Source organism: Schistocerca americana, chromosome 7, assembly GCF_021461395.2.
Source record: "Schistocerca americana isolate TAMUIC-IGC-003095 chromosome 7, iqSchAmer2.1, whole genome shotgun sequence".
Classification (NCBI taxonomy): Eukaryota; Metazoa; Arthropoda; class Insecta; order Orthoptera; family Acrididae; genus Schistocerca; species Schistocerca americana.
In genome coordinates this window covers 592023473-592035758 of record NC_060125.1, presented here as the reverse complement: position 1 = coordinate 592035758, position 12286 = coordinate 592023473, and the positions used below count along the sequence as shown (strand labels likewise).

Sequence of the window (12286 nt, the reverse complement as noted above, 5' to 3'; positions counted from 1 at the left end):
AGGAATGGGGATGACAGAAGATAGGGATTATTATTCCCAATATGTGTTATGCATTTGCATAAGTGATGGGTACAGCAAATTTGCTGTGAAACTAAACTGAAATGTTTAAACTCAGAAGAGTGTTCCTGGAGTCACTCTGTTGGACACGTGGTGTATCGCATTGTCCTGCTGGAATTGCCCAAGTCTGTCAGAATGCACAATGGGAATAAATGGATGCAGATGATCAGACAGGATGCTTACGTACGTGTCACCTGTCAGTGTTGTATATAGACGTATCAGTAGTCCCATATCACTCCAGCTGCAACCACCCCCACCATTACAGAACCTCCACCAGCTTGAAGAGTCCCCTGCTGAAATGCAGCGTCCATGGATTCATGAGGTTGTCTGCATACCCGTACACGTCCATCCGCTCGATACAGTTTGAAACGAGATTCGTCCGACCAGGTAACATGTTTCCAGTCATCGACAGTCCAATGCCGGTATTGACAGGCCCAGGAGAGGCGTAAAGCTCTGTGTCATGCAGTTATCAAAGGTACACGAGTGGGCCTTCGGCTCCGAAAGCCCATATTGATGATGTTCCTTTGAATGATTCGCACGCTAACACTTGTTGATGGCCTAGCACTGAAACCTGCAGCAGTTTGGGGAAGGATTACACTTCTGTCACGTCGAACGAATCTGTACAGTCGTCGTTGGTCTCGTTCTTGCAGGATCTTTTTCCGGCCGCAAATATGTCGGAGATTTGATGTTTTACCGAATTCCTGATATCCACGATGGACTTTTGAAATGATCGTAAGGGAATATTCCCTCTTCATCGCTGCCTCAGAGAGGCCGTGTCCCATCGCTCGTGCGGCGACTATAACACCAGACTCAAATCTTGATAACCTACCATTGTAGCAGCAGTAACCGATCTAAAAGCTGCACCATACACTTCTGTCGTATGTAGGCATTGGCACCGCAGCGCCGTATTCTGCCTGTTTACATATCTCCCTATTTGAATACGCATGCCTATATCAGTTTCTTGTATATTACAATACCATGCAGAAACAATTTAAAGAATTAGCGAACAATGAAAGAGCGAAAAATTACAACAATCGACAGACGGAATTCACTGTTCTGCAGATCAAGAAGCTTTTTGTGCTACATGTACAGGCATGCCACACTGGTACAAATGAATGGTACGAGTAGTAAAGTTGCTGAAGTCGCTCACATTATTCCACTCTCAGTTGTAGCAGTTTTCCATGGAACTGATCGAAGGTATGGAGACTTTATATATCACTACAAAGTACGTCGATTAAGTCAATACGCTATTGCTGAATTTATGAAAAAGAGGAGGACGGGGGGGTTTGGAGAGGAGGCTTGAAAAGTGGATCATCCTAGTATTTTAAGTGGACTTGACTGCACACTGCCCACAATAAGACATTGCAAGGGAGAAACATCTTTCTTCTGATTTTATGGGAATGCATTCAAAAAGAAGATCGGATTATAGAAGGGACATATTCAGACAAACACAGTCCAATTCCCTAAGCTCGGACCGATGACCACGCTGTCTGGTCTCCTTCCCCAAACCAACCAACCAACCAACCCTAAGCTCGCTGCTGTTAAGGAAAACGCGAGGTTTGAAGAATTCATTGTGCCTATGAAAGAATCACAGGGATAGTGTCCTACGACAGTCTGTCTGTCTTACAGGTGTTATCGAGGACGTTTGCCGTCTCAGTTGAAAGCGCTTCTGTGCATGTGCAATTAACTGTATCTGACTGACCTGAAAGGTAGTTCCCGTTCTAATGAGAAATATTTTTGCGTTAAAACTGTCTAGGACGTCTACATTGCTTTCCCCTCGTAGAATTTCCAAGTCTCCATAATGAGGTTGGAAAAGTGCTACAATATTTCGACCGGCATAATTGTGAGAAACACATATTTTCTATTATCAAACTAAGCGAATCATGATTTACAGCAACCTGAGTGCGAAAATCTGTGAATCTGTCGGTGTCTGCCCTTACGCCGAGAATTTGTACCGCACAAAAATTATATTATATTTTCAGCGCGTCAAACATAATTGCAAAGCACAAAAAATTGTTTCGTTCGTGATCTTTGTTGTTGGGAAACGTGAAATATAAAAGCAAGTCGTATACATTGCGACTGCACTACCATTTAAATGGTCTGTGTTCGCAGTTTCCTCCTCTTCCCCATTCACATACAGACAGCTTGCTGTGGTCACGACGGTAATGTGCAGCGATGCTGAGCGCAGTAAAATGTAATATCTACGCTTTGCAGATGATAGAGCGCTTATTGTTGGAAGTGCGGAGGAACTTATTGATCTGTTCTCCAGAGTGAAGACTACTTGTTTAAATTTAGGTCTCTAGATAACCACAAAAAAGCCCAAACTAATAGTTATAATACACCAAGATATAGATCAAATGCAACTAGCAGGCTGCTTAGCAGATCTGAATGTACTGAATGACTATATCTGTTTACGGTCTCTGACAAATGACACAGGACAGTGTGATAAAGAATTTAAGTGAGGAACCGGATTTCCTGGTCCCGACGGTTAAACTCACTAAGGTCTGGCAGAACCGGGCAATATCCAAAACAATGAAGATGCGTCTGGTGGAATCATTCTTGTACAGTCGTGAGACGTGGGCCGTGAAAGCTAGTGGCAATACTCGATCTGATACCTTCGATATCCGGTCGCGGAAGACGTTATACGTATCATGAACAGAAAGAAGAACCAATGCTTCCATTATAGAAGAACTTAGAGTCATAAGAAATTTATCTTCCCATCTCATTCAAAAATATTTCTAGGTCTTTGGGCACATTTTGAGAATACAAAAAAAATGGTTCAAATGGCTCTGAGCACTATGGGACTTAACATCTATGGTCATCAGTCCCCTAGAACTTAGAATTACTTAAACCTAACTAACCTAAGGACAGCACACAACACCCAGCCATCACGAGGCAAAGAAAATCACTGACCCCGCCGGGAATCGAAGCCGGGATCCTGGGCGTGGGAAGCGAGAACGCTACCGCACGACCACGAGATGCGGGCGAAGTTGAAAATACAAGCAGGCAGTTTAGGGAGGATCGTCTAGTAAGGCAAAATCGTAAGCAAAAGACTACGAGAAAGAGCGGGAAAGAGGTGGTTGGATCATGTGAGGAAGATTATCACTCTACCTCTCTACATTATTTTAGAGAGAGTTAAAGATCGAGGTGGATGGAGACGTCTGGTCGAAGATTCAGTTACTTAAGAAATAAATGACGAAATGAGGTGACGATAATCAGTAATGAGTGAACCAACTAATGATGATGATGAAAAGGTCCAGATGGGGTTAGCTTAACATACAGTGTCACTACCAATTCTGCTGGGTGTTATTTATCCAGATTTCATTAGAAGAGAGACAAAAAATAATGAAACGAGTATATGTACTGACTGAGAATATGGTAGATCTACGAACGCATTGTGCTCAATGTAGGGCCCTACAATCACAGTGGATTATACATGTACATGCAGATGTAGAAGCTGCGTGGTATAGCATCTGATATGCACTTAATTGAATATTGTGGCTGAGAGCTGTAATGAATATCTGAGGCACATAGTATTGGACATGTATTGTTATCAATGAAGACATGAAAGAAAGTACAGGGTTATTACAAATGATTGAAGCGATTTCACAGCTCTACAATAACTTTATTATTTGAGATATTTTCACAATGCTTTGCACACACATACAAAAACTCAAAACGTTTTTTTAGGCATTCACAAATGTTCGATATGTGCCCCTTTAGTGATTCGGCAGACATCAAGCCGATAATCAAGTTCCTCCCACACTCAGCGCAGCATGTCCCCATCAATGAGTTCTAAAGCATCGTTGATGTGAGCTCGCAGTTCTGGCACGTTTCTTGGTAGAGGAGGTTTAAACACTGAATCTTTCACATAACCCCACAGACAGAAATTGCATGGGGTTAAGTCGGGAGAGCGTGGAGGCCATGACATGAATTGTTGATCATGATCTCCACCACGACCGATCCATCGGTTTTCCAATCTCCTGTTTAAGAAATGCTTCTGCTTTTGCCTTTTCCGTAAGATTTTCCAAACCGTCGGCTGTGGTACGTTTAGCTCCCTGCTTGCTTTATTCGTCGACTTCCGCGGGCTACGCATGAAACTTGCCCGCACGCTTTCAACCGTTTCCTCGCTCACTGCAGGCCGACCCGTTGATTTCCCCTTACAGAGGCATCCAGAAGCTTTAAACTGTGCATACGAACGCCGAATGGAGTTAGCAGTTGGTGGATCTTTGTTGAACTTCGTCCTGAAGTGTCGTTGCACTGTTATGACTGACTGATGTGAGTGCATTTCAAGCACGACATACGCTTTCTCGGCTCCTGTCGCCATTTTGTCTCACTGCGCTCTCGAGCGCTCTGACGGCAGAAACATGAAGTGCGGCTTCAGCCGAACAAAACTTTATGAGTTTTTCTATGTATCTGTAGTGTGTCGTGACCATATGTCAATGAATGGAGCTACAATGAATTTATGAAATCGCTTCAATCATTTGTAATAGCCCTGTAAGGACAAACTTGAAACTCAGCGTCTACATGAGTATGGAGGTTTTTTAACTGATGAATTAGCTATGATGAAGAGTGTTTTGTTTCCTCACTGTATACTGTATTGATAACACATTTTTTAATCATTTTCAAGCGATTAACTATTTATTGGGCGGAAATTTCACATACCCGGAATTCCTTTTTCTCTCGATCTAGTTACAGAGTTATAAATGTCTTTGATCTTGGAGAGTACAGCCAACTACAACTACTCGAATGTCACCGCCCTATCGGCTTTTTAGGAACAACGATCTATGCTGATCCTATGGAACAGAATACATCATAACATATCCGGAAGTTATTAAAAGAAAATAGTCAAAATAGAGAACACTACTACATTAATAATATCACTTTTATAAGTGCTAGTCAAATGAAAATGATTCTGATGGAAAAAAGCAAAAATGATTCCAATGGAAAAAAGCAAGTATACTTCATAACTTAAAAAGTAATCGGAGTAACTGCCAATACGTGTAGACCACTGTGGGAAAAGATGGTCACTACCTTCAGCGAAATAAGGAGCAGTCAAATGGAAATGAGAAGGGGGAAAAAATAAGTCAGCTGTTTATTATTTCAAAATTAATTGACGTAACTGTTAACACATTTATTCCACTGTGAGACAAGACGGTCGTTGCCTTTATGGAGACACGTTTGCGGTTGCCTACAGAATCTTGGTTGTAACCAGACGTGCACCTCTCCGTCCGAAGAAAAGCAACGGCTACGAATGTCTTTCTTCAGTGCTCCAAAAATGTGGAAATCGCGTGGGGAGAGATTGAGACTGTATGGAGGATGTGTGAGGACTTCCCAGAGAAACTTCTGCAGCCCATTGGAAAAAAAAAAACTTGGCAACTTGCCAAGGGTCAGGCCCACATATTGCTTCGATTTCGCTGCAGAAGTTTCGCTAGGAGACCCTCACACATCCTGTATAGAGTCTAAATCTCTCCCCATGCGATTTCCACCTTTTCGGAGCCCTGAAGAAAGACATTCTTGACTGTCAATTTGCTTCAGATGGAGAGATGCACACCTCAGTATAACCAAGATTCTGTAGGCAATCGCAAACGCTTATCCACGAAAGGAACGACGATTTTGTCTCACTGTGGAGTAAATGTGTTAACAGTTACGTTGATTGATTTTGAAATAATAAACAGTTGATCTACTTTTTCCCATCTGTCTTATTTCTATTTGACTGCTCCTTATTATTCCAGAATGAAAAATAAAGCGCAATTGGAAATAATAATAATAATATAGTACAAAAATCTACCACACTTTAGAGGTATTATTTATGGAGATAGAAAGGGGAAGGTGTTGACTGTGGACCTATTAGTAAGAACAGTCCAAACATTCGCCTCGAACGATTTTGAACAGTCACCTACAAAGCAAAATGAGTTAGTACTATTTCAATAACCATTTACGAAAATTGAGAACTCACGCTTCTAGCTGCGTAACTGGCCTCTCTTCCGCAGGTGAAGTGGCTGAAAGAGGAGTTGGGATTCCATCACGCATTTAACTACAAGACGAATGACGTCACAGAGGCGCTGAAGCAGGCGGCACCTGACGGCGTCGACGTGTACTTCGACAACGTGGGCGGTGAGCTGAGCAGCGCAGTCATCAACAGCATGCGAGAGTGTTGCCGCATCTCCGTGTGCGGCTCAATATCTGGATACAACGAATCTAATCTCCCGAAGGCTACCATCATCCAGCCCGCAGCCATATTGAAGCAGCTCCGCATGGAGGGGTTCCTGTATTCACGGTGGCACGACCACTGGGAAGAGGGCATTACCCAGCTGACGCAATGGGTCCGAGAGGGAAAAATCAAATACTGTGAGACTGTAACAGAAGGGTTTCAAAACACCCCCAAAGCCTTCGCCGGTATGCTGCAGGGTGACAACTTGGGGAAGGCTGTTGTTAAATTGTGAAGAACTGTAGTGTATCGGAAACAATTTCACAAGCAGGACAAGGACAATTTCTTCCAGTATTTTGAACATAGTACATCAAGAGAAAGGTGCATGGTTGCAACGGAATGTTCTTCAAAACTTATGTTTGTGGTTTCAGTTTTCCAATACCATTCCACATCATTATAAAAATTGAATAAATACATGAAAATAAATATTATAAGTGGATAGTTTGTGTTGTTGCCCCAGATGATAATTATACTAATATTTTGTAAGGATTTGTAAGTGGTGGGTGCTTGAGGTACAGCAATATGCGAATACAACAAGTAAGTTTAAACAGTTTTATTAACAAAGGCGGATTATAAAACACGCATGCTACGTGCACCTATCATCACTGTGTCTGACATCCTAACAGAGGCTAATTACGGTCGCATCGAAAGGCTCCATGGTGAGCTAAGAAAAGAGACATATTTGGGCCTGAGGGCACGCTAGTTAATACTGCACGCTGCAGATGGCGGCCAGTTGCGTACTCTGCTTTGCAGTGCGGCTGGACGCTCATCTACTGACCAAGCAAATTGTCAGCATTCCAGACAGGTCGGCTGGTGAGCGCGTGTTACGTACCGTATGGCTGTGCGCAACACATAAACCCTTACATCACTCTCCCCAGAGAAAAAGAACAACCATAGGTGGCTCAAAATGACCTCCTGGGCGTTATGAATCTATTTCGCCATTTGCAGCATCAGAAGGCATTGCAACATGTACCGGGTGACGAAAAAGTTAGTATAAATTTGAAAACGTAATAAACCATGGAATAATGTAGATAGAGAGGTAAACATTGACACACACGCTTGGAATGACATGGGGTTTTATTAGAATAAAAAAAAACACCCCATATTGCTAGACGCATGAAAGATTTCTTGCGCGCGTCGTTCGGTGATGATGGTGTGCTCAGCCGCCACTTTCGTCATGATTGGCCTCCCAGGTCCCCAGACCTCAGTCCGTGCGATTATTGGCTTTGGGGTTACCTGAAGTCGCAAGTGTATCGTGATCGACCGACATCTCTAGGGATGCTGAAAGACAACATCCGACGCCAATGCCTCACCATAACTCCGGACATGCTTTACAGTGCTGTTCACAACACTATTTCTCGACTACAGCTATTGTTGAGGAATGACGGTGGACATATTGAGCATTTCATGTAAAGAACATCATCTTTGCTTTGTATTACTTTGTTATGCTAATTATTGCTATTCTGATCAGATGAAGCGCCATCTGTCGGACATTTTTTGAACTTTTGTATTTTTTTGGTTCTAATAAAACCCCATGCCATTCCAAGCATGTGTGTCAATTTGTGCCTCTCTATGTACATTATTCGGTGATTTATTCAGTTTTCAAATTTATACTGACTTTTTGATCACCTGGTATTTCATTTGCAAACACAGTAACTTTCGGAACAGAGAAGCGTGCCTTCAGGATGACAATTTCATACATGACAAATGTTGTTGACAAAAGACAAATTAATAAGAGCAATAAAAACACTATACTGACAATCCAAAATGCATTAACATTGCTGGATGAATCGAAGGACTTAATTCTATTCGCTGCTACAATGAAGTTTAACTCATTATTGGAAGAGATGACATTTTCATGGATGTCCTTAATTAAATTATTGTCTTCTAAAAAACTTGATAAGGATTGCTTTCCATATGTTAATGCATATGAATCATTGTAATAAACAGATCACATTCTCATTAATGGCAAATGTCCAGTGGCATGAAATGTAGTTGGAAATACACTAGGCATATCAAATAGTTCACATGATAAATCACAATGTGTGGCATTCAAGTTTAATCCGCTGTTATTCAGTTTGAGTGTAAAGGGTAGCTCAGGTGTATCATAATTTTTACATGTAAATGTGACATCAAGGGTGGAGTTAAATGAGAAAATTATACCTTCAGAACATCATTTAAGAAATTGATCATAAAGTTGCATTAAAATTCTAGGGCAGTCATCTCTTGGAGGATGATTCATAAACAGTTCTTTCCCACAGCTGTACACTCTACTGTCTAAGAATACTGCCGATTCAGGGCAATTAACTTATGACTACATTTACACATAAGCAAATCATTATAATTTAGGGACACAAAATATCTTCAGTCCTTGCTGATCAGTAGATAATCATTCAGTACGTACTTTACACAAGTACCTGCCTGTGTCCATTTCACAGGGTAAGTATAAATCCTACACATTTCAAAATCGTGCTTTGATCTAGAAATGGGAATAGAAACAATAACAGTTAATTCATCTTCACTCATTAAAGAGTGTGTGGTGGTTAACTTATAGTAATCGTATAAATTGTAAGAGTTAAAACAGGGTAAATCATAGTATAGGTTGCATCTAGCTTTCGCTCAATTGATAGTAGGATCGGTAAAAATTGTTCTGGATGTAGTAGTACACAGCTCAAACAATCATTTGAACTACTTTCTAAGGCTGTTCTTAACTTAAGGGCATCAATTATAGCATTTGGTAAACTATCAGTAATCCTTAACAAAAGAGTGTTTAAATCTAAGTGTGCACTCACAGCATTTAATCCTTGGAATAGTTCTTGGATATTTTCGTTAGTTTCATTACGAATTCGTGGAAATGTGAGATAAATTGCTTTACAATCTGTTCAATGAGAACTGTGTGGTTAGTAATGTTTCTTTGCATATTCTTTAATACGATAATTTCATTAGAGATGTTAGTTGAATCTGTACTGGACTATTCTTCAAGCGCTAATATTTTGCCTTTAACCTCCAGTAGATCTCGACTAGTTAAATTACCAAATACGGACAAAGGATACTCCCTCCAAAATCAAACCAGGCACGTTTATGCCAAATTAAAGTTTTGTGTTGCAAAAGCTTTAAAAACAGTAAATCTCTTGCTCATAATCGGCAAATGTAAACTCTACCTGCATTTTAGCTGTGATCCAGTTATTATACCAAGATGTACCCATTTCCAAAATTGTATCATTACCTTTAACAGAACGAATTAGATCAATTCGCTTCTTTACAGAATTGAACTGTAGCTGGATTTCACTCAGATTGTACTTGAGGACAAGTTGTTGAAACTGTCATGTCTGATCGTGGTTCAAACAAAACACCTGTACTCTGTGGTACTATTATTTATTTATATATTTATGCATTTATTTTACCTGTCAAGATTAGGGCCTTCAGGCCCTCTCTTACACCTAACCAGGCATACTCAGATTCAACAAATTTCAGAGTCTACAGAAAATTAGGACATATAACATGTTATACAGTATTAATATTAAAGAAAAAAAATAGAGATTATAAAAGTAGTACAATGATAATTATAACAATCAAAAAATAATTATAACAATCAAGAATAATAAAAATAATAATAATAATGATAATAATAATAATAATAATGACTATGTATATGAAAGTAAACATATTTTTCTTTTATGAGTGTCAGTCCTATTGCTAGTTGGGAATTTTCTCGTTGTATTCTTGCAGCTTGTGAGTTATTCTCACCAAGCAGAGACATAAGAGGATGGAATGGGGTGAGAGAGATATAGAAGAGGTAGATAGGTTAGAGGAAGAGAAATAGAATGGTAAAATTCGAAGCTATGACGGAGAGGAGAAAGAAAAAGATGAGAGGGGGCACAACAATGGTGGCTATACCGTCCCTAATATGTAAGTCTTAAGTTCCCTCTTGAATGTTGAGTGGTTTTGGATAAGACGCAGATCACAGGGGAGCGCGTTCCATAGTCGTATGGCTGAGATGGAGAATGACACGGAGAAAGATTTTGTGTTATGTAAAGGTACAGCCAAGGTGCTAGACGTATCCGATCTGGTATTGCGGTTGTGGAATGATTACTACAGCATTAGTAGAATACGCTATCACAGCAATCATTAGAATAAAAATGAACATGGTTAATTAGCTCTAAATACTAGAGTTAACAATAAACATAAAATAAATGAGTTTCTTGTGGTACCCTGTGGAATAAAAGATTTAGTTTCACTGTGCACTCGTGCAATAGCTTCAATACTAAATTTTCGCTACACATTCATATACTCACATGGCTGAAATAAGCTTATGCATTGCACTCTCACACACTACACACGTTTACGCAGATTGTAAGGGTGTCTGGAACAGGATCGCTCGGAACGTGGCGATGCCTCGGCCTCGAAGTCTGGACCACGACTTCACCATTCTCGCTTCCTGGGTTTGAGAAAAGCAGGTCTGCCTCTCGGTCGGTCCTCGTCGTCTTGCGATGCTACAGGAAATCTACCCAGAAATGACTTTACACGACTGACATGAACGACAATAGAACGAAAGGGCAGTTGAAGCTTAAGAGTGATTGGCGAAAACACCTCCAAGATTGAATAATGTCCTTTCCAAAACTTCTTAAACTTTTTGATTTGACTCTGCTTTAACACCACGTTGCTCAGATACACAAGATCTCCAACTCGATACAGTGGCACTGCAGCTTGGCTGTCATGTTGTCTTGCTTGCTGAAGAAAGGATTGATGATTTCGCTGTTTCACTCCCTTCCATGCTTCCTTTAGCTTGCGTGCTAGATCCCTAACGTGTTCATTACTGATTCCGGCAGTCGATGGTGCAAAGTCCAAGGGTGAATGCATTCTTCTTCCGTAGACGATCTCATATGGACTTAGGCCAATTGAGCTGTGCGTTTTGGCATTGTAACAACTTATAAAATATGTTAAACAGACATCCCAATTGTCATGTTTGCGCCGACCGTGGTGGCCACGTGGTTCTAGGCGCTGCAGTTCATGACCTACGACTACTGCCTAACAGTGAAAGTGTAGGGAAGATAGGGTGTGAGCTTGAACTGTGTCACAAATCTCAGTTACCCCAAATCTCAGTTACCACATACAATGACTTGTTCACGTTTGAAGTCACAGCTTCCCTGACCATCTGCAGCATGAATACTGACCGTTATATGAGTAGAGGGGCATGAAAGGGAAGCAGTGGTTGGGAAGGGAGTGAGACAGGGTTGTAGCCTTTCCTCAATATTAGTCAATCTGTATACTGAGCAAGAAACAAAAAAATAGCTGATGATGGTCGAAACAGAGAGGATATAAAATGTCGACTGCCAATGGCAAGGAAACCGTTTCTGAAGAAGAGAATTTGTTAACATCGAGTATAGATTTAAGTGTCAGGAAGTCGTTTCTGAAAGTATTTGTATGGAGTGTAGCCATGTATGGCAGTGAAACATGGACGATAACTAGCTTAGTCAAGAAGAGAATAGAAGCTTTCGAAATGTGGTGGTACAGAAGAATGATTAAGATTAGATGGATAGATCACATAACTAATGAGGAGGTATTGAATAGAATTGGGGAGAAGAGGAGTTTGTGGCACAACTTGACTAGAAGAAGGGATCGATTGGTAGGACATGTTCTGAGGCATCAATGGATCATCAATTTAGTACTGGAGGGAAGCGTGGAGGTTAAAAATCGTAGAGGGAGACCAAGAGATGTATACACCAAGCAGATTCAGAAGGATGTAGGCTGCAGTAGGTACTGGGAGATGAAGAAGGTTGCACAGGATAGAGTAGCATGGAGAGCTGCATCAATCCAGTCTCTGGACTGAAGACCACAACAACATATGACTAACAGCTGTGCAGCTCTAATTTAGGCGTTTTATCCTTTGTGTGGAGTCCCAGAGAATAATATTGGTACTTGCACAACAGGTGATAACAGGGTAGTGGGGGCGGGGGAGTGAACCGAGGATCTGTGTTTCTCGATGAACTGCACGTTGTTCCGAAGTGAAAGCTATAA

The 12286-nt window shown here is 40.9% G+C and overlaps 1 protein-coding gene across 1 annotated transcript in view; it reads left to right on the top strand.

The window, feature by feature from the left end:
• Nucleotides 1–6503, top strand: part of LOC124623120 (prostaglandin reductase 1-like) — a 43005-nt gene extending 36502 nt beyond the window's left edge. The window contains exon 3 of the mRNA XM_047148909.1: nt 6051–6503. Within this exon, the coding sequence (XP_047004865.1) occupies nt 6051–6503 (453 nt within the window). The remainder of the gene's footprint in view (nt 1–6050) is intronic.
• Nucleotides 6504–12286: the final 5783 nt, after the last annotated feature.